Source organism: Dendrobates tinctorius, unplaced genomic scaffold (genome assembly GCF_039654945.1).
Source record: "Dendrobates tinctorius isolate UK_male_01 unplaced genomic scaffold, ASM3965494v1 ptg000037l, whole genome shotgun sequence".
Classification (NCBI taxonomy): Eukaryota; Metazoa; Chordata; class Amphibia; order Anura; family Dendrobatidae; genus Dendrobates; species Dendrobates tinctorius.
Genome location: NW_027361705.1, coordinates 9,250,199 through 9,277,541, shown reverse-complemented (window position 1 = coordinate 9,277,541; position 27,343 = coordinate 9,250,199). Strand labels below are relative to the sequence as shown.

General features: G+C 43.8%; 1 protein-coding gene across 2 annotated transcripts in view; it reads left to right on the top strand.

The window, feature by feature from the left end:
- Nucleotides 1–27,343, top strand: part of BBOX1 (gamma-butyrobetaine hydroxylase 1) — a 426,402-nt gene that overhangs the window by 41,775 nt on the left and 357,284 nt on the right. For both annotated transcript variants that reach the window (XM_073573872.1, XM_073573871.1), the window contains exon 2: nucleotides 3,223–3,648. In XM_073573872.1, coding sequence (XP_073429973.1) covers nucleotides 3,265–3,648 — 384 coding nt within the window. In that variant the 5' untranslated portion in view covers nucleotides 3,223–3,264. The remainder of the gene's footprint in view (nucleotides 1–3,222; nucleotides 3,649–27,343) is intronic.

Here is a 27,343-nt window from a genome sequence, read left to right as displayed (position 1 = left end):
GCTGCCAAGATGCCATTTGCCACCAGTTTTGCCATATTTCAGTACTGCAACGTTACTGGAGTATCAAAAAGCACAAGGTGTGCCATACTCAGGGCCATGGCAAAGCTAAGGAAGGCTGAAAAACGACCACCTTTCAACAAGAAACATAAGGTAAAACGTCAAGAAATATCTTAAGACTGATTTTTCTAAGGTTTTATGGACTGATGAAATGAGAGCGACTTTTGATTGGCCATATGGATGGGCCCAAGGCTGGATCAGTAAAGGGCAGAGAGCTCCACGCCGGCTCAGACGCCAGCAAGGTGGAGGTGGGGTACTGGTATGGGCTGGTATCATCAAAGATGAACTTGTGGGACCTTTTCGGGTTGAGGATGGAGTGAAGCTCAACTCCCAGACCTACTGGCAGTTTCTGGAAGACACCTTCTTCAAGCAGTGGTACAGGGAGAAGTCGGTATCGTTCAAGAAAAACATGATTTTCATGCAGGGCAATGCTCCATCACAGCTATATAGAAACTTGGCAAACACTATATATGATGATTTCCAATGCAAAAAGTGCTTTTATTTTTACAGTACTTACAGTGTAGACGTTTCGGTCACATTGACCTTCATCACAGTACTATTAGTTGTACTGCTGTCAAAAATGCAAAAAGCTCAAAAGTGAGGTGAGGTCACCTCTGACCCGCGTTGGAAGCCGTGTCATTGCCTGTCCTGCTGCTTTCTAACCAGACCGATTTTGCATAAATCTGTACTTATGTCCCTGCACCCGGAGTGGATCACTCACTTTTGAGCTTTTTGCATTTTTTGACAGCAGTACAACTAATAGTACTGTGATGAAGGTCAATGTGACCGAAACGTCTACACTGTATGTACTGTAAAAATAAAAGCACTTTTTGCATTGGAAATCATCATATATAGTGTGTGACAAGTTTCTATATAGCCATAGTATCACGGACTAGGATCCTACTTGCTGCACCACCACTTTAAGCTGTGCTAAACGGTTTTTGTGTGAGAATGCGCCATCACATGCATCCAAATACTCCACAGTGTGGCTGGCCAGTAAAGGTCTAAAAGAAGAAAAAATAATGACATGGCCCCCTTGTTCACCTGATCTGAACCCCATAGAGAACCTGTGGTCCCTCATAAAATGTGAGATCTTCAGGGAGGGAAAACAGTACACCTCTCGGAACAGTGTCAGGGAGGCTGTGGAGGCTGCGGCACATTGCAATGTTGATCGTAAACAGATCAAGCAACTGACAAAATCTATGGATAGAAGGAAGGCGAATGTCATCGTAAAGAAAGGTGGCTATGTTGGTCACTGATTTTTTTTTTTTTGGTTTTGAATGTCAGAAATGTTTATTTCTACATTTTGTGTTGTTATATTGGTTTACCTGGTGAAAATAAACAAGTGAGATGGGTATATATTTGATTTTTATTAAGTTGCCTAATAATTATGCACAGTAATAGTTACCTGCACAAACAGATATCCTCCTAAGATAGCCAAATCTAAAAAAAACCCACTCCAACTTCCAAAAATATTAAGCTTTGATATCTATGAGTCTTTTGGGTTGATTGAGAATATAGTTGTTGTTCAATAATAAAAAGAAGCCGCTCAAATACAACTTGCCTAATAATTCGGCACGCAGTGTACAGGCTCTTATTAATAGGCTGGTTAGTGGAGATGTATATTGGCTTCCTCCCAGCCTAATAACACCAGTGCTCAGCCGCTGCAGAAATGGCACATCCATTAGACGTTCCAATTCCAGAGCTTAGTTTTGGCTCTTCCCGCTTGCCCTGGTGAAATGGCAAGTGGGGTAAAAGTTTATGGAGTTGATGTCAGCTGTGTAATGTCCAGTGACATCAAGCACAGAGGTTAGTAATGGAGAAGTGTCTATCAAACACCCCCATTACTAACCCCACAGTCAAAAGCAATAAAGACACCCCAAGAGAAAAGTGCTTTAATGAAACAAAACACTCCCTGTCAATTATCTTCTTTAACGCATTTAACAAAAAATACAAAAATTCAAATTTCCTCACCTGTCCGCTATTAATCCATCAGAATGAGGTCCCACAAAGATCCCTGAATCTGCTATTGGGTAAGGGCTTAATATTTGCGCGCCGACCTGACATTTTTATTGATACCATTTTGGAGTAGATAAGAAGTTGTGATAGCTTTTTATTCGATTTTATTGCATTATTACGGCGAACAAAAAAAACTAAATTTTGGTGTTTTAATGTTTTCTCATTACGCCATTTACAGATCGGATTAATTCTCCTTATATTTTGATAGATCAGGCGTTTCTGAACACAGAGATACCAAATATGTTCATTTTTGATCATTTTTATTGTTTTATTTTAAATGGGGCAAAAGGGGGCGATTTAAACTTTTATATTTTTTATTTTTTTCATATTTTTAAAAAACATTTTAACACTTTTTTCACTGCCTTCAATAGTCTCCATAGGAGGCTTGAATCTGCAATCTTGTGATCACTTGTGCTACACATAGAAGGGCATTTGCGTTCAGGGCAATTGTCCTGCTCTAGCCTCCATTTTGCTTTCTTCTGCAGCCCCCCTAGCCCTTACAACCATTTTACAGCCATTTTAGAGCCCAAAGTTTGGGTCCCTTTTGACTTCTATTGGGTTCGGGGCCAAGTTTGGACCTAAACCGAAGATTTAACTCACGTTCAGCCAAATCCGAAATTCCACGGGTTCACTCATCACTACTTGTCATGAACTAGTTAAACATATTTGTTTAAGAGTTTTTATGTTTTTTTTTTCCATATTATTATCAATAATTAAAAATTCTTGAACTCTGGTCCAGTCTAACAGGAAAGAATTTGGTTACATCTTGACCATGTCTCCAGAAACAATGTCCTTCTTCTTCTTAGACTTATAACCAAAACAATCCCAGTGAACAGAAAGGAAGTATTTTCCAAATTGTCAACTGAAATATGTAGAGGACCAACAGATGTGTAAGTTCAATGGAAAGACTCTCAGAATAGGCTAAAGAACTTATATGAGCTGATCAAAGATACAAGTAGTTGGGAGGATTTTAATGGAATTTATAGTAAAACCCCTGAGTGTACAATGTTCTTTGGGGCAAACAATTATTTTGTCTTCATCGCCCTGATAGCATCTTGTTGCCGATGTTGAAAAGCTTCTGATGTATAATTTGACATTTATGCTTCTGCGGCCTTGAAGTAACACAAACATTTGTTTCTTTTTCAGACTTCTTAGAAGCGGGATAAGAATTGTGAAGGTCGGAGCACAATGTGGGCTACTGTAGCTAAACATTTATTACGGAGCAAAGTCCAATTCCCTGTGGCACACACATCAGTAAAAGTTCAAAGGAACAAACGTTTTCCTTGTAGATCTCTGCCATATTTCTCCTGCTGGCAGCACAGTGCTCCTGTAGAGGAGCAGACGTTCCCCATTGAAGCCATGATTCAGAATGTGGAGATTTTAGATACTCAGCGCTTTGTCTGTGTGAACTGGGAGGATGGAGGACAAAGTCTGTACCCATATGTATGGCTGAGAGATAACTGCCAATGTCCAGAGTGTTTCCTTCATTCTGCAAAAGCAAGAAAACTCCCCATTGAGAATTTGGATGTGAACATTGGTCTAAGAAAGGCTAATTTAACTGACACAAACAAGGTAATTTTTATGATTTTTTGAGTTTATATAAATGAAATGTAGTTCCTATATACTAGCACTACAAAATAATACTGCATGCCTTGTTCTAATCTAGCATTCTCTGTATTGAGCTACCTCTGCAGACAGTGCTCCCTCCAGGCAAACCAGAACTGTCAATCGCTATTTAGGAAGGGTAAAACTAATGGGCAAAACAGTGTGCTGAGCTGTTCACCCATGCCAACGACGATGCACTGAGCACACTTATTAGCAGTCATCTTCCCCGCTTTCCAACACCAGTACTGTCCTCTTCTGAGTCACGTGACTGCTATTCCCACTTGCTAGATCATACTTTGATTCATGTGTGAGCTAGAAGTCGATTTTATCATCTAAGCCTGTGAAGCCTTGCTCTCACACCCCATAGGATTACATTGTAAAAATCCGAAATGTTGGCCTATTGAAATGTATGTTCAGTAAATGCACTCAATACTTGGTCGGGCTCTTTTTTGCACCAATTACGGCATCAATGCAGCGTGCCATGGAGACAATTAGCCTGTGGCACTGCTGAGGTGTTATGGAAGCCCAGGTTGCTTCGATAGCAGCTCATCTGCATTGTTGGGTCTGGTGTCTCTCATCTTCCTCTTGACAATACCCCTATGGGGGATAAGGTCAGACGAGTTTGCTGGCCAATCAAGCACAGTGATATTGTTGTTTTTAAACCAGGTATTGTTACTTTTGGATTGTTAACAGGTGCCAAGTCTGGCAGGAGAATTACATTTCCATCTCCAAAAAAGCATGTCGGAAGAGGGAAGCATGATGTGCTCTAAAATTTCCTGGTAGATGGCTGTGCTGACTTTGGTCTTGATAAAAACAGTGGGCCTACACCAGCAGGGTGTCACTGGGCAAGTTGGATGGAAGTCATGAACCACAGAAGAGGACCAGAGCATGGCTAAAAACTTAATGTACATCAAACATGAAAGGTGTCCTTATCATGAACTACAAGCTCTGGTACCAGGTCCTTGTAGGTTCAATTTTATGTTTTCTCTGACAAAGGAGAATATTTGCAGGCTGGTAAATGATCATAGCTGAGTGTGAAGGGGATTACTCACTTATAACATAAGTCATCCCCTTTTCTCTATCATGACTGATGTCTAGACAGAGAAGGTGACTGGCTTAGCGCTATTGAAGTAAGCCCTTGTATTTTTATGATCTGATTGCTAGTGACTTCCCTAAAGTCCATCTATAATATAGAGCGTTTTTCAGCTGACTGGCATTAATGGTAGTTGGCTTCCTATTGGATTCACATCACATCCATCTGGCTTGTACAATCAAAAATATTTGTGGTACCATGTTAGCCAGAAAATTTCATGTAAATAATTTTATGCCCACAAAAGACTAAAGTAAAGGTGTCATTCATTTTAATTTTCTTGGGCATAAAAGTATTTACATGACTTAAAATGTGTGAAAATAGAACTATCGAATAGGAGAACCAAGATCCTATAAGTCAGGTAGAGGACCCATCCAGGGTTTAACAGTTTACTAAATTATATCCTGGTGCCAAAGAAGGACCCATAAAAAAGCTTTAGAAACTTTGGCATATAACAAGGATTGTTTTCCACTTGCATGTCCTAATGTGTAAAGAACTATGGGAAATGGGCAAATATTGGGAATATGTCTTCCAGTTGTGGGGAAGTTTCAGACACTATCGCATTACATACAATTTTTTTTCAAATTTATTGGACAATAAAATTCACATATTATATCTATATAGACAATTAAGTCCTTCATGTCTACTTGTCTTATTAGGACATATGGATATCATAGAGACAAGCCCTTTCTTGGGTTCCTCTTTGTGATCCTGAACAGAGAGTTGTACAGTAATCTTTGAGTTATTGTGATGGACACACAGATTGTGTCAAGGAAATGAACGCAAGGGGGAGTGAATGGGGGAGACAGTCAAGGAAATGAACGCAAGGGGGAGTGAATGGGGGAGACAGCAGTAACTATCAGAAGTGTATGGCTGCTGCTGAGAGCAAGCTGCACTAAACAGGACCTAAGACATGTGATCACAGGAGGAGTGGCTGGAGAAGGAGCTAAGGTCCATGCAAGGGAGAAAGAGTGTGGTCAGACAAGCCGGGTTCAATGGCCAGAGGGCAGCACAGTATCCAAGGGCACAGACTAAAGAATGGTCAAATACAAGCCAAAGTCAGAAAAGCCAGACAGGAATGCAGTAACCAAGGGCACAGACAGGAGGGCAGTTAGAGGGCAAGTCACAGATCAGAACCAGAGAAATAGCAGAGGTACAGAATCAGAGCGCAGACACAAAACAAGGGACAAACCGGATCATACACTAGACAAACACATGGGAACAAACGGTATACAGGACAGAACTATCACTGACAACCCCCCCCCCACAGGAGAGCGAGTTAATATAGCCCTCCCCAAACCAAAAGGAGGCCAGCAAAGTTAACTCTGTACAGCCCAGTATGGTGAAAGGAAATCCGTCCAGAGCCATGACAGTCATTTGGTGAGACAACCCGTTGAAGACATTCGCACCAAAACTGCGTGATTCTTGCAAACTGTTTTTCCCAGACATTACTAATGCTCAATATAAATAAGGACAAACATGTTGATACACAAAAAATATACTCCCTATACTAGGCAAATAATAAACTTTAAATATATAGTTTTTTATTATTGCTGGTAAATATAAAAAAATTGAACATAAAATTATCTTCTCTACCTTTGGGGACAAGTGTTGTGAGTTCATTCTCTGGTTCACCAGTTGTAAGTTCTCCTTCCAGACTCCCTCTGGTGGTGACAGGAGGTAGTGAGGCTGATTTGATCGGTGGAGATCTGCCACCTGAGAATGGGGATGACGATTGGACCTCAGGAGTCTCAGATTGGATTTAAGACAGCCGGCGCCCTATTCTTTTGCTGGTGATTCCTTCTGGCTTGTCAGCTCTTGGTTTTCAGCTCTGTTCCAGTCATCTAAAGCTAAGTTTTTTCTGCTAATGTTCACACTTGATTTTGTTGGTCTATTCAGTTTTTTGTGTGGTCAGCCAGCCCTGGCTGGGGGCCGTGCTGAATTTCCACTCTTATTTATCTGTATTTGCCAATTTGCTTTTTGTCCCTTACTAGTTTGGCCTCTTTTTGCTCTGTCTCAGAATATTCCAGAGTGCTGATATAGTGGGAGAAGTCTAGTGACTTCAGGGTTAATTTTGCTATCAGAAGTGTTGGACATTATTTTTGTAGGGTTTTTTGCAGGTTGCAGACAGTGTCTTTCCTTTCCTTTCTAGTTAGTTTGGGCCCCATCGTTTGCTCAGCCTATTTTCCTGCCTGTGTTTGTGCTTTCATCTTGTTTCACCATCAATACTTGTGTGGGGGCTGTCTTTCCTTTGGGGTCTGCTCTGGGGCAGTTAGTTTTCCCCTTTTCTTGCTTTAGGCTTATTTAGTCCTCCGGCCGTGACGAGGCATCTAGGATCATCATAGCTCCACGGCTACTGCTAGTTGTTGTGGTAGGATCAGGGATCTGCAATCTGCATAGTTACCAACCTCTCTGGTTTTCTGTGACTTAGCTTGTTTTGCTTTTTTCTCCTCGGTGATCCATTCATAACAGACAAGTGTGGTACAAATGTCTTCCCCAAGCAGCATTGTTTTATACCACCTTTGTGTACCCTTCTTTAACATGTAAGAAAGAAATCATTGCTCTGTCTATGTTATTTTCAGTTGTGTGTGGCTTTCAATATAAATTATTATTTGCATAAAATCTATGCCATATAATGAAACAATGAAATGTTCTGCTCCGAGTAGTTTTTCTGGTTAGTAAATGTCTTCAGTAGCTTTGACAAATAATGGAAGTTGTATTTTCATTCTCTAATTGTCCATCTGCCAATTTACATAATTAACCCAAACTGCTGTAATTCGCCCATTATAGGATTGCATGTAGAGGAAGTGAACGATTGACATGATATAGCTTGGTCACCACATGCTGCCATTATATCAGCTCTTTGGACCCTACCGTAAGACAAGGGATCCATTTGCAATTTAAAAAAGCAAAATAATTATGTTAAAGGATTGGTAAGATAATGTCATATATTGGTTCTGTTTTCGGATATACATCTACCTAATGGCTTTCAGTCAAAACTGGTGAAAAGGAAAACTGGAATATTTGCTTGCGGCAAGCGATCAGATTTCACCTCTCATTTTTCCAAAACCTTTGGAAAATGAACACCGCACCCTGAAAAACTGCTCCACTGGAACATTGCACCACTTTTCTAGCATCTTCCTTATGAAATCAACACTCCACCCCTGTATCTAACAGTTACTATACATTTTCTATGTATGAACACTATCCATGGTGAACCTAATTCTGCCTATATTTATCAATTTGATAGTCCATTCTCCTATTTTCCCAAATTTCTAATGGAGAGTCATGGGGAGCACTGTGAAAAATACAGTAGATCATCATCTCCCCAACCTCTTTCCTCCAAAGGATGGACACAGTAGTATTGTCATCAGAGTTGATCAATTCCTAAGCAAAGGAAAGGTGTGGATGAGGCATTCAATATCTTTCCTACAGCCTCTTCATTGGCCATTTTGGAGAAGATGAGGATGGGCTGCTGATCTAACCGAGGGAAGGATTGTCTGCAGAAGGTGGGCACCTGGTATTGTTACTATTCATGAGAAATCTATAATCACATTTAGATTTAGAGGTGGAAGATCTCTTTAAATAGAAACTGTCATTTCTACAAATTTTGTTTAAATTTATAGTACAAACAAATATACGGTAATAACCTTTATAATACTGTATATCTAATGAGAAAAATTCACTTCCTTCTACACAAGCTACAGTATTTCTGCCCCGTCCGCTGCCTTTTACCTCGTCATCCAAATCTGGGGAAAAAAAAACAGTTCAAATTCGTCTTGGTCAAAGTAAGGGTAAGTTCACACTAGTCGTTTTTTCAGCATTTTTGTTCTGCAGCATATTATGCAAATTGTCTCTTCAGAGAGGAAGAGGACTAGAACTCTAGTGCCACCTATTGGAGGTAGCAATCCTAAAAGTCAATGTTGACCCTTTAACGAGCCTTCTTACATGACTTAGGATAAAAGCCAAGCCAGAATCTCCATTTGCAGACACTGTGTTTCCGGGTACTGCCCCTCGTCAGTGCAAAGTGGGAGATCTGGCTTGGCTGTGAGAGAAGCGTCTGACCGATATCCAAGAAGTATCATTTCTCCTTGCGGAGAATGACATGCTAAGCATGTCGAGGTGAGGAGACTTAAAGCCACAATGTTCTGCAGCAAAACCAGATCTCTTGGCAGGTAAGAAGCTGCAGAGATAAAAAAAACATGTTTTCGGTGTTTTTTCTTGCGTTTTGCGTGGGCTTTTTTTGTGTTTGTGGTAGTTTTAGCATGCTAGATTTGACTCTTGTGCATGCTGATAGTTTTGTTTTGGAAAAAATAGTCATATTCCATAGAATCAGCACAAAAAACACAGCAACACATGATACCTGCATTTTTGGTGCATTTTTTTCAGTTTTTTCCCCATTCATTCTAGTCATTGATTGAAAGACGCTGAAAAAAAAAACGCTTAAAGAAGTGACGTGCTCCATTGCCCAAAAAAAACATGCAAAGCACAAAATACTGATGACAAAAAAAACACTGTGCGTGCATGAGATTTCTGAAATCTCATAGATTTTGCTGGTGCCTTAAAACGCAGCTGAAAATTAGCCTAAAAATGCATTAAAAAATGCAGCAAAAACGCCTAGTGTGAACTTAGCCAAAGATGGGCTATCAGGGCAGTGAGGTGTGAGGTTACATCTCCTATTATACTCTGTGACAAGGGGAGGAAGAGTTGGAAGAAGAGTAATAAGTAGGCAGTGATCAGGGTTGAAAATCGTCCAGAAATTCCAGGACAGTCCATAAACATAGGGCACTATTTGACTTATCCATAAAAAAATTAAGGCATCCATGATTTTCTTGAAGCTGAAGTGACTCCTCCAGATTCTTCTTCACTGTAATTGTCATCACTTTACAGTTTACAGTGATTGCAGCTGAATTCTGGACTGTAGAGATATATTGTGATATATCTCTACAGTCCAGAATTCAGCTGCAATCACTGTAAACTGTAAAGTGATGACAATTATAATTATATAATTATTAGGAATATATAATATATTATATATATATAATTATTAATATATATTATATATTATATTATATTATATATTATATTAATAATTAATATATATATATATAATTATTAGGAACATTATTATTATATTATATAATTATATATATTATATTATTATAATCATAGTGATTTATTATGATTTTGCCATGTGTTTGGAAAGAAAATTGTTTGTCTTGATATTTTGCTAAGCTGTCCAGAAAAAAATATAAAGTCAAGTTGGCCACCCAGGCAGGGAAGCACACACAAATAAAACTGCAGCTTTCCTAACAATTATAATATGGAATCTTTTCAGATTTTTAAATTAGCCACTTTGTACCTGGAGGACTCAGGGGCAGACACAGACTGTAGTGGGCCCCTGTGCAAGAAATTTTTTGTCCCCCCCGTCCTTCATAGGGCAACAAAGTTATGTAAACATATAGATAGGTAATATATATAGGCACCCCCGTTTCCCTTTGTTTCATAATGCTCTCCCCCATATGCTGTCTACTTTTGGAATAGTGCTTCTCGCCCTATGTGGCCCCCCAGTTTATGCTGCTTCTCCCCATGTGGCCCCCCCCCAGTTTATGCTGCTTCTCCCCCTATGTGGGCCGCCCGATTCATGTTTCTTCTCACCCCCCATGAGCCGTCCCATTCATGAGCAGCCAAGCATCTCCCCCAGGGGCCCCCCATTCATGAGCAGTCATGCTTCTCCCCAGGGCCCCCCCATTCATGAGCAGCCATGCTTTTCCCCAGGGGCCCCCCCATTCATGAGCAGCCAAGGCCATGCTTTCCTTCTCCCCAGGCCAGGGGCCCCCCATTCATGAGCAGCCAGGCCATCATGCTTCAGTTTCCCCCCCACAACAGAGCCCCCCAAAATCATGCCTGCCATGTTCAGTTCTCCCCACCCCAGGAGCCCCCCAAAATCATGCCTGCGCCTCGGTCGCAGTCCCTCAGTCCTGCTCAGCTCTGGTAGTACTCTTACCTGGAGCAGGCAGGGCAGGCCAGACCAAGAGGATCCATCCACTCCGCACATTCCTGAAATGCTACAGCATATGGGCAGGGCTGCCACTAGAAATTTCGGGGCCCCATACTGGGAAAATTTTCGTGGCCCCCATACGATTCCGCCCAGGGTCCTCTCCAGCCCCACCTCCACCCTTCAAACTGTCCACAGTCCCACCGCCCTCTCTTGGAAAACTCCACTTCTCACCAATCACACATTAACAATTCCCGTCACCAGATCACACATATAGCCAGCAGGTTTTTATCTTCGCCAAAATATTTTTTAAGCCGCCATTACAACACTGTAGACACTTTTGGCCATGCCCTAATCTACTGTAACTTATTAAATATTTGTTAAAATATGCAATACAATTTAGGTACATTTGTATTTATTTTTCAATTTTTAAAATGACCATTAATATCACATACAATGGACAAATACCACCGCACCATGACCAGTCACAATATTACCACCACATAGTGACCTATAATTAATACTACATACAAGGAACAAATACCGCCACACCAGGACCAAACTATATATTACTATCACAGTGACCGCATAATATCACATACAAGGAACAAATACCACCGCACCATGACCAGACCACATATTACCACCACAAAGTGACCAAATACTAGCACATACAAGGGACAAATACCGCAACACCATATCCAGACCACATGTCATAGACACTGCACTGCACTTGCTCATAGAGCCAGTGCGCGTGTCCTGAGTACAGAAGCAGTGCTGAAAGTTACCTGGGGAGCAGGGCAGCAGAGGTGACCATGCGTGCTTCAGGCTAATAGTGTCAGGGTCCAGTCAGCGCTGGAAAGTAAAGAGGCATAGGACCTGCGACACTGAAAATGAGTAAGCTTGCACGGGACCTATGGTCATGTGACTGCAAGGGGGCGGGGCTTAGCGTCCTGTATTCAGGTAGGACAGGACACCATACAACAACTCAGAGTCAGGCAAAACAGAGGTCACAGCAGTACGGGCAAACGAGGTACAGGAGGGACAAACAGACGGGTAGTCAGACAGAGCCAAAGGTCATACACAAGAGGGCGACGTGGTACCAAGTGGACGAGCAGAGAAGAGTCGGGTCACAAGCAGAGAGTCATACACGAGAGGTAGCGTAGTACAACAGGGTCAGGCAGAACTCGTAACAGGGACAGAACCAAATCAAAACCACACAAGCAAGCAAGATATCAGGCACAAGGCAGGAGTATAACTGACACCGGACCCAGGTCCAGCGAGCACTAAATAGCCTCCTGCTGCCAGAGAGAGGCAGCACAATTAACCCATAGTATAACCAGGACGGGTCAAAGGGAAATCCCGTCCTGGATCATGACAATACCCTCCTCTCAATGGGGGGCCACCGGACCCCCAGGTCTCTCAGGGTACTTGGCGTGAAACCGATCCGCATGAACTGATCGAGCAGGAACCCACGAGCGTTCCTCAGGACCGTAGCCCTTCCAATGTATCAGATATTGAAGGGCGCGACGGACCAACCTGGAGTTGACAATTCGTTCCACCTCATACTCAGCCTGCCCATCTACCAGAACCGGTGTCGGGGAAGATGATGATCCCTCCCCACCGGACCTCACAGGTTTCAAAAGGGCCTTATGGAAAACATTAGGGATCCTTAGAGATGGCGGAATCATAGAATCATAGAATCATAGAATCGTAGAGTTGGAAGGGACCTCCTGGGCCATCTGGTCCAACCCCCTGCTCAAAGCAGGATTCGCTAAATCATCCCAGTCAGATGTCTGTCCAGCCTCTGTTTGAAGACTTCCATTGAAGGAGAACTCACCACTTCTCGTGGCAGCCTGTTCCACTCATTGATCACTCTAACTGTCAAAAAGTTTTTTCTAATATCTAATCTGTGTCTCCTCCCATTCAGTTTCATCCCATTGCTTCTAGTCTTAGAACAGAGGCCGCTATCTGCAGACCGGATATAACTTCAAGAGAAATGTGCTGTCTTCCAGACTCAACCGAAAAGCCACCGGGTTAACTGCTTCGGTAATTACATAGGGACCTATAAACTTGGGTCCAAGCTTCGCAGAGGGGACCTTGAGCCTTATATTTTTGGTGGATAACCATACCTTATCTCCGACCTGAAACACTGGACCCACGGATCGTTTTTTGTCCGCAAAAAATTTAAATTTGTCTTGGGCCTTCGTAATGTTATTCTGGACTTCCCGCCATACTTTCCCCAACTGCTGGATCGTCTCGTCCGCCCCAGGACACCCAGAATTCAAGCGGGAAAATTCTCCAAAATGAAGATGAAACCCATAATTGCAAAAAAAAGGAGATGTACCCGTAGACTGGTTAGTGCGGTTGTTAAATGCAAACTCAGCCAATGGTAACACAGAACACCAATCATCCTGTCGGGTTGAGGTCAAACAACGCAGAATTTGCTCCAGAGACTGATTGGTCCGCTCAGTCTGCCCATTAGTCTCTGGATGGTAGGCAGATGAAAAGGACAGACCAATACCCAACCTCCTACAAAAGGCTCTCCAAAATCTGGACACAAATTGCACTCCCCTATCAGACACCACATTCAGGGGTACCCCATGCAACTGCACCACATGCTCCACAAACAATCTGGACAATGTTTCCGCATTAGGTAGAGCTGCCAAAGGTACAAAATGTGCCTGCTTACTAAACCTGTCCACTACGACCCAGACCACGGTATTACCCTTGGAAGGGGGAAGGTTGGTGATGAAATCCATGGACAGATGAGTCCATGGTCTCTCAGGAATTGGGAGTGGTACCAATTCCCCGGCCGGCCGGTTATGGGGAGTTTTCGCACGGGCACAAACCTCACATGCAGACACATACTCCCCAACATCAGAGGCTAAAGAAGACCACCAGAATATTCTAGCAATGGCCTTCCGGGTCGCTGAGATCCCTGGATGTCCACCCAGAACTGAGTCATGGAACTCCTGGAGGACCGTGAGACGAAACTGAGCTGGCACAAAAAGTTTATCCACCGGCTTAGCTGGAGGTGCAAGAGCCTGGGCTTCTCGAATCTCCCGTTCCAACACATTAGAAACCTCTGCCACCACCACCCCAGGCTGAAGAATGGAAGATGGAGGTTCCGGGGGGGACACCGGATAAAGCTTGTGTCCCTGTTGGAGGAAAAGTTGCAAAATCTCGAAGAGAGGTTAGCTACGTTGAAGATCATTAAGGAAGTTGAAGGTGAAGAGTTCTTGGACAGAGCAGAATTATCTCTTCATGTTACAGAAAGAGAAGAAATTCGAAGTGCACCTGAAGAAACAGAGGAATGGAGACATGTGACCCAGAGAAGCAGGAGGATCAGGAGGCAGTCAGCACCCATACTGCTCAGAAACCAGTACCAGGCTCTCACGCAGGAAAACGATGAAGAAATACATCAGGATAAGACTTTGCCAACAAACAGCAACCTTGTACGCCTTCAGAGTCCTCCTGGATGGAGAAAGAAAAATGTTGTGAAGAAGAAACGGAGAGTGGTGGTCATGGTGGATTCCCTGTTGAGAGGAACAGAGGCCGCTATCTGCAGACCGGATATAACTTCAAGAGAAATGTGCTGTCTTCCAGGTGCAAAAATTAAAGATGTGTCTGACAGGATATCAGGACTCTTCAGACCTACAGATGACTACCCATTCCTGCTACTACATGTGGGGACAAATGACACCGCAAGAAACGACCTGGAAACCATCTGCAGAGACTTTGAAGACTTAGGCAAGAAAGTGAAAGAACTGGGAGCACAGGTGGTCTTCTCTTCCATCCTCCCAGTGGATGGCCATGGAACAAGGAGGTGGAATAAGATTCTGCAGGTGAACAACTGGCTACGTCGATGGTGCCGTCAGCAACGATTTGGATTTCTGGATCACGGAGTGAACTACTTATACGATGGACTACTTGCTAGAGATGGGGTGCACCTTACGAAGACTGGAAAGCATGTATTTGGAAGTCGCCTTGCTACACTTGTAAGGAGAGCTTTAAACTAGAACAACATGGGAAGGGAAGCAAAAGACCAGAAAAAGCCATACACCTGACAAATGCTATTGAGAACTCTGCTATTAGAAGTGGAAAGGAAGAACAAAGACCAAAGGATCTAATTAATAAAAATATTGGAGAAAGAGAAACCAATCACAAACTAAAATGTTTCTATACTAATGCACAAAGCATGGGCAACAAACAAGGAGAATTGGAACTACTAACGCAGGAAAAGAAATATGATGTCATTGGAATCACTGAAACTTGGTGGGACAATACACATGATTGGAATACAAGACTAGAAGGATACAACTTATTTGCATGAAACAGACTTGATAAACGAGGAGGGGGTGTTGCATTGTATGTTAGAAACGCGTATATCTGCACAGAGATTAAAGCTTCAGAGACTGGGAGTTCTGTGGAAACTGTTTGGGTAAGAATACAAGGACAGAACAATGGAAAGGACACCATTGTAGGCATTTACTACAGGCCGCCTGTGCAAGCTGAAGACATGGATGAACTCTTTATGCATCAAATGGCCAAGTTCTCCAAAAAATATGACATAGTTGTCATGGGAGATTTCAACTATCCAGACATTTGTTGGGAATCTCTCTCAGGCAAAACTAACAGGTCAAGGAAATTCTTATCCTCTCTTGCTGACTTTATCTTCCAAAAGGTAGGGGAGAAAACAAGGGGAACTGCTACCTTGGATCTAATCCTTATAAACAGGGAGGAAATGGTTGAGGAGGTAAAAGTGGCTGGAACCCTAGGAGGTAGCGACCATGCTATTTTAGAATTTTGGATAACTAGAGGCGGAAGACCTGTGAAGACTCAGACGTCAAGGTTAGATTTCAGAAAGGCAGATTTTAAGGGATTCAGAAAGATAATTGGAGGGATCCAATGGCTGGATATCCTTAAAGAATGTCCAGGAAGGATGGGAAATCTTGAAAAATGAAATTCTCAAAGCACAGTTGTTAACAATTCCGAAAAGAGGGAAGAATAGGAAGCATTTAAGGAAACCAGGATGGGTGAACACAGAACTTAAGCACATGCTAAAAAGGAAGAAAAAAATGTTTATAAAATGGAAAGAGGGAGGCATATCTAAAGAAGAATATAATGCTGTCTGCAGAACCTGCAGGGCACAAGTCAGATTATCTAAAGCTGAAAATGAATTGAGGCTTGCAAGAGATGTCAAAAGCAATAATAAAGGATTTTGGGGATATGTCAAAAGTAAAAGAAAAGTCAAAGATGCTATAGGATTTTTACAGGATGAAAATGATGAAATGGTAAGACAGGATGTTGAGAAGGCTGAACTTTTAAATTCCTATTTTGCATCTGTTTTCTCTCAGAAAGGAAATGTAACACCAACTGTTATTCACTGTCCTATTAAGGGAATAGAAGAATCCAGGATATCTATAAACAGAAAGATAGTGAGGAAACACTTAGCTAACTTAAATGAATTCAAGTCTCCAGGTCCAGATGAATTACACCCCAGAGTACTGAAGGAGATAGCAGATGAAATTTTTGAACCCCTCTCCATAATCTTTGAAAATTCTTGGAGAACAGGAGAAGTGCCAGAAGACTGGAGAAGAGCAAATGTTGTTCCTATCTTCAAAAAGGGGAAGAAGGTGGACCCAGGCAACTATAGGCCGGTGAGTCTGACTTCTATACCAGGAAAGATCTTTGAACAAATTATTAAACAACATGTATGTCAATACCTGGATAAGAATGAAGTGATCAAACAGAGTCAGCATGGGTTTGTAACTAATAAGTCATGTCAGACTAACTTAATTTCCTTCTATGACGGTATCACTGATTGGGTGGATCAAGGAAATGCTGTAGATATAGTATATCTTGACTTCAGCAAAGCATTTGACAAAGTCTCTCATACAATCCTTATTGAAAAAATGACTAAGTATGGAATGGACAAGGCAACTGTTAGGTGGATTCATAACTGGCTTAGTGATCGGACCCAAAGAGTGGTCGTAAATGGCTGCACATCCAGTTGGAAGAATATCTCAAGTGGGGTACCACAGGGCTCTGTCCTGGGCCCTGTATTGTTCAACATCTTTATCAACGATTTAGATGAAGGAATTGGGGGTAAACTGATTAAATTTGCTGATGACACAAAGCTAGGAGGGATAGCTGATACTAGAGAAGAGAGAGAGAGGATTCAAAAAGATTTAAATAAACTGGAGAAGTGGGCAGCTACTAACAGAATGGTTTTTAACAGGGAGAAATGCAAAGTACTACATCTGGGCAATAAAAATGAAAAAAGCATATATAGAATGGGAGGAATAGGGCTAAGTGACAGCACATGTGAAAAAGACTTGGGTATACTAATAGATCACAGACTGAATATGAGTCAACAGTGTGATGCAGCAGCAAAAAAGGCAAATGCAATTCTAGGATGTATTAACAGAAGCATACAGTCTAGATCACGTGAAGTCATTATTTCCCTCTACTCCTCTTTGGTCAGACCTCATCTGGAATATTGTGTCCAGTTTTGGGCACCACATTTTAAAAAAGACATCAACAAACTGGAGCAAGTTCAGAAAAGAGCGACCAGAATGGTGACCGGTCTGCAAACCCTGTCTTATGAGGAAAGGTTGCAGGATTTGGGAATGTTTAGTTTGCAAAAGAGAAGACTGAGAGGAGACTTAATAGCTGTCTACAAATATCTAAAGGGCTGTCACATTGTAGAAGGATCAACTTTATTCTCATTTGCACAAGGAAAGACTAGAAGCAATGGGATGAAACTGAATGGGAGGAGACACAGATTAGATATTAGAAAAAACTTTTTGACAGTTAGAGTGATCAATGAGTGGAACAGGCTGCCACGAGAAGTTGTGAGTTCTCCTTCAATGGAAGTCTTCAAACAGAGGCTGGACAGACATCTGACTGGGATGATTTAGCGAATCCTGCTTTGAGCAGGGGGTTGGACCAGATGGCCCAGGAGGTCCCTTCCAACTCTACGATTCTATGATTCTATGATTCTAAGACTGCGTGACAACGCATCCGCTCTGATATTCTTGGATCCTGGCCGAAAAGTGATTGAGAAGTTGAATCGGGAAAAAAAGTGACCATCTAGCCTGTCTGGGAGTCAACCTTTTAGCTGACTCAATGTAAGCTAGGTTTTTGTGGTCCGTGATTACCGTTATAGGATGAACAGCCCCCTTCAAAAAATGCCTCCATTCTGCAAAAGCCAATTTTACGGCCAGAAGTTCCCGATTCCCCACATCATAGTTTCTCTCCGCAGGGGAGAACTTCTTTGAGAAAAAGGCGCAAGGTCTTAAATTGGTCAAAGTGGCGGGTCCCTGGGACAATACCGCCCCCACCCCCACCTCTGAGGCGTCTACCTCAACAATAAATGGTTCAGAGGGGTCCGGTTGGATAAGAACCGGGGCCGACATGAAACATTTTTTCAAAAACTGAAATGCTGCTACCGCTGCGGTTGACCAATTCTTGATATCGGCCCCCTTTTGAGTCATGTCTGTCAGGGGTTTAACCACCTGTGAAAACCCCCTTATAAATTTCTGATAATAATTAGCAAACCCTAGGAACCGTTGCAGACCCTTCAAATCACACGGTTGAACCCACTCGAGAATGGCCTGCACCTTATTAGGATCCATGCGATACCCTTCAGCAGACACGATGAACCCCAGAAAGGACAGTTCCTGAACAAAAAATAAACATTTTTCAAGTTTAGCAAACAGACAGTTCTCCCTGAGCCTTTGGAGAACTGCCCGAACATGACCAATGTGAGTCTGTTTATCAGGCGAGTAGATTAAAATGTCATCCAAATACACCACCATAAAACGTCCAATCAAATCGGAGAACACATGATTTATGAAATTTTGGAAGACCGCTGGAGCATTGGTCAGGCCGAAGGGCATGACCAAATTTTCAAACAACCCTTCAGTAGTGAGAAAAGCGGTCTTCCATTCATCTCCGTCCCGGACTCGGATAAGGTTATACGCTCCCCGTAGATCTAATTTCGAAAACCACTTAGCTCCGGATAACTGATTGTATAAATCAGGAATAAGTGGAAGGGGATAAGTATTCCTCACAGTTATTTATTTTATTTAACTCACGAAAATCGAGGCATGGGCGCAAACCACCGTCTTTTTTTTTTTACAAAAAAGAACCCTGCCGCCACAGGAGAAACAGAAGGACGAATATGTCCCTTACGGAGGCTCTCGGAAATATATTCCTTCATCGCAGCCCGTTCCGGACCCGAGAGGTTATACAGGCGGGCTTTGGGCAATTTAGCACCTGGAACCAGGTCAATGGCACAATCAAATGGGCGGTGTGGTGGTAGGCGAGTAGATTAAAATGTCATCCAAATACACCACCATACATCAGCCTCTTTTTCGGAGAAAACGTTAGTATAATCTATCAGGCACTCCGGAATGCCTTCTAGACTCACGGACGACACAGACACAGAAACAAGACATTTCTCAGAGCAATAGGGACCCCATTTAACAATATCCCGAGATTCCCAATTAATCAAAGGATTATGCAGCTGTAACCAGGGGAATCCCAACACCAGTCCCGCAGGCAGGTTGTTCATTACAAAACATGAAATACGTTCCTGATGTAAGGAACTCTCTTTAAGGAGAAACTCTTCAGTACAAAACATAATGTCATTCTTAACCAGTGGTGTTTTGTCAATAGCAACAAGGTGAATCGGAGTCTCCAACCTAACTGTCCCTAACTTACACCTGGCTACCAAGTCAGAGTCAATAAAGTTCAATGATGAACCGCAATCCACGAAGGCAGAAGTGGATGTGGAGACACCCCCACAACAAAGTTCCACTTGAAATGACATTTTAGAAAATGCAGAAAAGGGTACCTGAGAGCCTGGGTGACCTCCACGATAATCACCCGGGCTCAGTCGCTTGTTGGTTAGTGGCCGGGAGGGGCAATCCTTTTTCCCATGTCCAGACTCGCCACTGTGAACACAGCATTTTCTCACGTGCTGTTGTCTCCTTTCTTCCTCCTTAAGGTTGATGGTTCCCATCTCCGTGATTTTCAATGAAGAACTGGCTCCCCTTCCTTGGGAGAATAATGATGTCTCGGTTTGTATCACTCCCCTTGCCCGTAACCTGTGATCCTTTCGGACGGCCTGTGTCATAGCTTCCTCCAGGCAAATAATAAAAAATGTATATATATTAAATTGTCTTTTTTGTACAAAAGACAATTTAAAATATATACATTTTTTAATATTTATTTTTTATATTTTTTTCCATTTTAGCAATATGTTTAGACAATTTTAGAAACATGGTATAAATCCCCCTTTCCCAAGCGTGTTTCTTCTCTAGTCCAGTGGTTCTGACTCTGGACTTTCATCTCCCCTTTTTTGCCCTTTTCTTGACGGGTTCGTTTTACATCATTCTCATGTCTTTTTGGGAGAATTTCATTCTTCCTCATCTCCTTTCCTTTTTCTTCCATGAATCCCTTTTTAAGATATCCCCTGCAAACATTAGAAGAAAAATGATTAAAATGATTATAATGATTTTAACTTTGCTCCTGCGCAATTTTAACCTCTGAACTCTGACTTTTGTTCCCTGTCACATGCGTTCTTGGCGCCAAAGTTCAAATATTTCATGTATTTAACCAGAAGCCGCTGTATCAGTTCCCCTTATGTCAACCCCTGAAGAAGAAGTGGTTTACACTTTGAAACGCGTAGGGAATTAAATGGTCAAAATTCTTACATTGTGGTGATTTCATTACGGTCAAGCAGCGCACAGTAAGCCCGAGAATAACTTTATATCCTTAAGGATTTGCATTGGAGGTCACGCAGTGGACCTTCGGGCGTGCAGCAAGCTGACGGCGAGTCTATATGCTTATACCTCTCCTGGAAAGGGTGAGTAGACTTTTTTCATATCTATTCCATTTATCACCAGATAAGACCCTATTGCGCTCTTTTGTTTCCTAGTCTCATTATACTAACTCACCAGTGACGTCTCTAGGTAAAGTCCTTCATCCTTCCTTTTCATCTTTCATCCAGCACAGATCGCCATCACTTCTTCCAGCCAGGGCATGTCTCTGCAGTAAATAGTGGGCCCCTGTGCAAGAAATTTTTCGCCCCCCCGTCCTTCCACTTGCAGAACACATTACTTATTTTTTTCCCAATTTCTACATTACATCACATGAAGAAAAAAAGGCAACAGAGTATCACTTTACACAGTAACAGGACTGCCCCCCCATTTAAAACAGTATACTTAAAAAATAGATACATATCTGCAGTAATAATATCCTTTAATTACCCCCTATGGTAATAATATCCCCCATCCTGGCCCCGTGTGTCTCATTCCTGGCTTCAGCCATATGTTCTGCCATCCCACCCTCATGAGTATCCATTGTGCCCCATATGATCTCCCCATCTGTCTCTCTCGTATCCATCCTGCCCCATGATCTTGCCCCATCTGTCGCCAATCCTGCCCCCTGTGACTCCAATCTTGTCCCATGTCTCCATTTTGCCCTGTTTCCAATCATGCCCCTTGTATCTTTCATCATGCCCCATGTGTCTGCAATCATGCCCCCTGTACCTGCAATCCTGCCCCCATGTCTTTCATCCTGCCCCCTTTGTCTCCAATCATGCCCCCTGTACTTGCAATCCTGCCCCGTGTCTCCAGTCCTGCCCCCGTGACTCCTGTCCTGCCCCCGTTTCTCCAATCATGCCCCTTGTGTCTGCCATCCTGTCCCCTGTATCTCCAATCCTGCCCCCTGTATCCAATCCTGCCCCATCTCCACCCTGCCCCCAATCCAGCCCCTATGTCTCCATCCTGCCCCCAATGTCTCCAATCCTGCCCTGTCTCCATCTTGCCCCAATGTCTCTAATCCTGCCCCATCTCCATTCTGCCCCCAATGTCCCCAATCCTGCCCTGTCTCCATCCTGCCCCGTCTCCATCCTGCCCCGTCTCCAATCCTGCCCCAATGTCTCCAATACTGCCCCAATGTCTCCAATCCTGCCTCCAATGTCTCCAATCCTGCCCCCAATGTCTCCATTCCTGCCCCATCTCCATCCTGCACCATCTCCATCTTGTCCCCTTCTCCAATCCTGCCCCCATATCCAATCCTGCCCTGTCTCCAATCCTGCCCCATCCTGTCCCGTCTCCAATCCTGCTCCATCTTGCCCCAATGTCTCCAATCCTGCCCCCAATGTCTCCAATCCTGCCCCAATGTCTCCAATCCTGCCCAAGTCTGCATCCTGCCCCATCTCCATCCTGCCCCCAATGTCTCCAATCCTGCTCCCAATGTCTCCAATCCTGCCCCAATGTCTCCAATCCTGCCCAAGTCTGCATCCTGCCCCATCTCCATCCTGCCCCGGTCTCCAACCTGCCCCCAATGTCTCCAACCTGCCCCCAATGTCTCCAACCTGCCCCAATGTCTCCATCCTGCCCCATCTCCATCCTGCCCCAATGTCTCCAATCCTGCCCCTGTCTCCAATCCTGCCCCCGTCTCCAATCCTGCCCCCGTCTCCATCTTGTCCCCATCTCCATCCTGCCCCCAATGTCTCCAGTTATGCCCCATCTCCAATCTTGCCCCGTCTCCATCCTGCCCCTGCCTCCAAAACCTGTTTCATCTCCATCCTACCCCGTTTCCATCCTGACCCGAATGTCTGCAATCCTGCCCCCTTCTCCAATCCTGCCCGTCTCCATCTTGCCTCCCCCTGTCTCCAATCTGCCCTGGCAGGATGGAGACACATGGTCCCTGTACCTGCAATTCTGCCCCCCGTGTCTCCAGTCCTGCCCCATGTGTCTCCAGTCCTGCCACGTGACTCCTGTCCTGCCCCCGTGTATCCAATCATGCCCCTTGTGTCTGCCATCCTGCCCCCTGTATCCAATCCTGCCCCATCTCCACCCTGCCCCCAATCCAGCCCCTATGTTTCCATCCTGCCCCAATGTCTCCAATCCTGCCCTGTCTCCATCTTGCCCCCAATGTCTCTAATCCTGCCCCGTCTCCATTCTGCCTCCGTATCCATCCTGCCCCATCTCCATCCTGCCCCCAATGTCCCCAATCCTGCCCCGTCTCCATCCTGCCCTGTCTCCAATCCTGCCCCGTCTCCAATCCTGCCCCGTCTCCAATCCTGCCCTGTCTCCAATCCTGCCCCCAATGTCTCCAATCCAGCCCCCAATGTCTCCATTCCTGCCCCATCTCCATCCTGCCCCATCCCCGTCTTGTCCCCGTCTCCAATCCTGCCCCCGTATCCAATCCTGCCCTGTCTCCAATCCTGTCCCCCGTCTCCAATCCTGCCCTGTCTCCAATCCTGCCTGTTATGAAAGGGAAACCGAGGAGGAAATAAAAAAAACAATACAAGCTAAGTCTCAGAAAACCAAAGAGGTTGGTAACTATGCAGACTGCAGACCCCTGATCCTAACACGCAACTAGCAGCAGTCGTGGAGCGTTCCTACGGTGGTCCTAGACGCCTCGTCACAACCGGAGAACTAAATAAGCCTAACGTGGGAAAAGAGGAAAACTAACTGCCCCAGAGCAGACTCCAAAGGAGAGACAGCCCCCCACATGTAGTGACGGTGAAAAGAAATGAAAACACAAACAAAGTCAGGAAAATAGGCTGAGCAAACGATGGGGCCAAACTAACTTGAAAGGACAGGAAAGGAAAGACACTGTCTGCAGTCTGCCAAAAAACCCTACAAAATGTCCAACACAACTGATAGCAAAATTAACCCTGAAGTCACTAGACTTCTCCCACTATATCAGCACTCTGAAATATTCTGAGACAGAGCAAAAAGAGGCCAATCTAATAAGGGACAAAAGAAAGGGAATTTGGCAAATAAGAGTAGAAATTCAGCACAGCCCAGCCGGGCTGGCTGACCACACAAAAAACTGAAAAGACCAACAAGAGCGAGTGTGAACATTAGCAAAAAACAAACTTATCTTAAGAAGACTGGAACAGAGCTAAGTCCTAGACCTGAGAAACACACTGAATCACCAGCACTAGGATAGGGCTTCGGCTGTCTTATATCCAGTCTGATACTCCAGAGATCCAATCATTATCTTCCTCACCAGGTGGCAGATCACTACCACTTAAACCAACCTCACTACCTCCCATCACCACCAGAGGGAGAACGGAAGGGAAACTCTCAACTGGTGGAGCAGAAAATGAGCTCATAACAGTACCCCCCCCTTGAGGAGGGGTCACGGAACCCTCATCCATGCCACCAGGCCGATCAGGATGGGCCCGGCGAAAAGCACGAACCAATTTATTGGCATGAATATCAGAGGCAGAGACCCAAGAATTATCCTCCTGGCCATAACCCTTCCATTTGACCAAATACTGGAGTCTCCGTCTAACCAAACGAGAATCCAATATTTTCTCTACCTCATATTCCATATTGCCTTTAACCAACACAGGATCAGGAGGTGCCGCTACAGGAACTACTGGCTCAACAAACCTCTTCAACAGTGATCTGTGAAATACGTTATGGATTTTGAACGTAACTGGAAGAGCCAATCGAAAAGAAACAGGATTAAGAATCTCCAAAATCCTATAAGGTCCAATAAATCTTGGCTTAAATTTTGGAGATGCAACCTTCATAGGAATATTCTTAGACGACAACCAAACCATATCACCCACTTTAAACCGGGGACCAATGGTCCTATGCAGGTTGGAAAAATGCTGGGCCTTTTCCTGAGAGAGACAATTTATCCACCACTTGGTCCCATATCTGCTGCATTCTCACAACCACAGTGTCCACACCTGGGCAGGACGAAGATTCTACTTGCCCTAAAGAGAATCGAGGATGAAACCCAAAATTACAGAAAAAGGGTGACATCAAGGTGGCAGAACTAGCTCTATTGTTCAGCGCAAATTGGGTCTCATTTTTGCCCTTGTCCGAATCATCTTGATCAGCAGATATAAAACATCTTAAATAAGACTCCAAGGACTGGTTTGTTCTCTCAGTCTGCCCATTGGTCTGGGGATGAAGCACGGAGGAGAAGGATAACTGAATTCCCAGATTGGAACAAAAAGCTTTCCAAAATCTGGAAACAAACTGGACCCCTCTATCGGACACAATGTTCTCATCAACAAACTGGAGCAAGTTCAGAAAAGAGCGACCAGAATGGTGACCAGTCTGCAAACCATGTCTTATGAAGAAAGGTTGCAGGATTTGGGAATGTTTAGTTTGCAAAAGAGAAGACTGAGAGGAGACTTAATAGCTGTCTACAAATATCTAAAGGGCTGTCACATTGTTGAAGGATCAACTTTATTCTCATTTGCACAAGGAAAGACTAGAAGCAATGGGATGAAACTGAATGGGAGGAGACACAGATTAGATATTAGAAAAAACTTTTTGACAGTTAGAGTGATCAATGAGTGGAACAAGCTGCCACGAGAAGTGGTGAGTTCTCCTTCAATGGAAGTCTTCAAACAGAGGCTGGACAGACATCTGACTGGGATGATTTAGCGAATCCTGCTTTGAGCAGGGGGTTGGACCAGATGGCCCAGGAGGTCCCTTCCAACTCTATGATTCTCAGGAATCCCGTGTAACCGAACCACCTGTTGTAAAAATAAGGGTGCCAACTCAGCGGAAGATGGCAACTTTGGGAGTGGTACAAGATGGACCATCTTCGAAAATCTATCACAGATTACCCAGATAACAGTCATTCTCTGAGAGACAGGAAGATCAGAAATAAAATCCATTGAGATATGGGTCCATGGCCTCCTGGGCACCGGCAGGGGCATCAGCAACCAACTAGAACGAGAACAGGGTTTAGACCGAGAACAAGTCCCACAGGACTGTACAAAATTCCTGACATCACGAGATAAGGCAGGCCACCAAAACGACCGACTCACCAAATCTCTGGTACCACCTGGATGACCAGCCTATGCGGAGCAATGGACTTCAGACATCACTCTCTTTCTCCACTGGTCCGGAACATACAATCTTCCCATAGGGCAACGCTCAGGTTTATCCTCCTGAAATTCCTCCATTGCGAGTCTCAAATCGGGCAAAATGGCAGAAAGAACTACCCCTACACCTAGGATAGTAGTAGGCTCGGTCACATTAAGAGAATCAGCAAAGAAACTCCTAGAAAGGGCGTCTGCCTTAACATTCTTAGTGCCCGGAAGAAGAGAGACCACAAAATTAAAACGCGTGAAAAACAAGGCCCATCTAGCCTGTCTAGGGTTCAAGCGTTTAGCCGACTCCAGATAAGTCAGATTCTTGTGATCGGTGAGGACCACAAATTGATGTCTAGCTCCCTCCAACCAATGTCTCCACTCCTCAAATACCCATTTCATGGCCACCAATTCCCGATTCCCCACGTCATAGTTGCGTTCAGATGGGGAGAACTTTCGAGAAAAGAAGTCACAGGGATTCATCTTAGAAATCACAGGATCTTTTTGGGACAAAACAGCTCCTGCACCAATCTCAGAAGCGTCTACCTCCACTTGAAATGGAAGTGAGACATCAGGTGGCCGTAGAACTGGAGCTGAAGTAAATCTCTGCTTAAGCTCCTGAAATGCTGAGACAGCCTCAGGAGACCAATTCAGCACATCAGCTCCCTTCTTGGTCAGATCAGTCAGTGGTTTGACAATACTAGAAAAATTACCTATAAATTTACGATAGAAATTAGCAAAACCCAAAAACTTCTGAAGAGCCTTCAAAGAAGTAGGCTGAATCCAATCATAAATGGCCTGTACCTTGGCCGGGTCCATTTCAATAGTCGATGGAGATAAGATAAATCCCAAAAATGAAATCCTCTGTACACCAAAGAGACATTTCGATCCCTTAACAAACAGGGAATTCTCCCTCAAAATCTGAAACACAGTCCGGACATGTTCCACATGGGAATCCCAATCATTAGTAAAGATCAAAATATCATCAAGATAGCTGATCAAAAACTTATCAACAAAGTCTCGGAAAATATCATTCATAAACGACTGGAAGACAGAAGGGGCATTGGAGAGCCCAAAAGGCATCACCAGGTACTTAAAATGTCCCTCCGGAGTATTAAACGCCGTCTTCCATTCATCCCCGTGCTTGATGCGAATAAGATTATACGCCCCCCTGAGGTCAAGCTTAGTAAACCAGCAGGCACTCTTAACTCTTGAGAATAAATCAGACATCAGAGGTAATGGGTACTGATATTTAACCGTCATCTTGTTAAGGGAACGATAATCAATACACGGTCTTAATGAACCATCTTTCTTGGCCACAAAAAAAACAGCACCTAAAGGTGACGAGGATGGCCTAATATGACCCTTCTCCAACGACTCAATATAGGATCGCATAGCATCATGTTCGGGTACAGAGAAGTTAAAAAACCGACCCTTGGGAAACTTACACCCAGGCATCAACTCAATTGCACAGTCATAACTCCTATGAGGGGGCAAAGACGCAGACTTACTCTCACTAAATACATCAGAGAATTCAGCCAGATAATCAGGAATATCATGAGACTGAGGAGAGGTGGAGAAAACAGGAGCGTCCCTAAGAACACACTGACAACCAATCCAAAACTGGGTTATGAGTTTGCAACCAAGGGAACCCCAGAACAATAGTGTCATGCAAATTATGCAGCACCAAAAA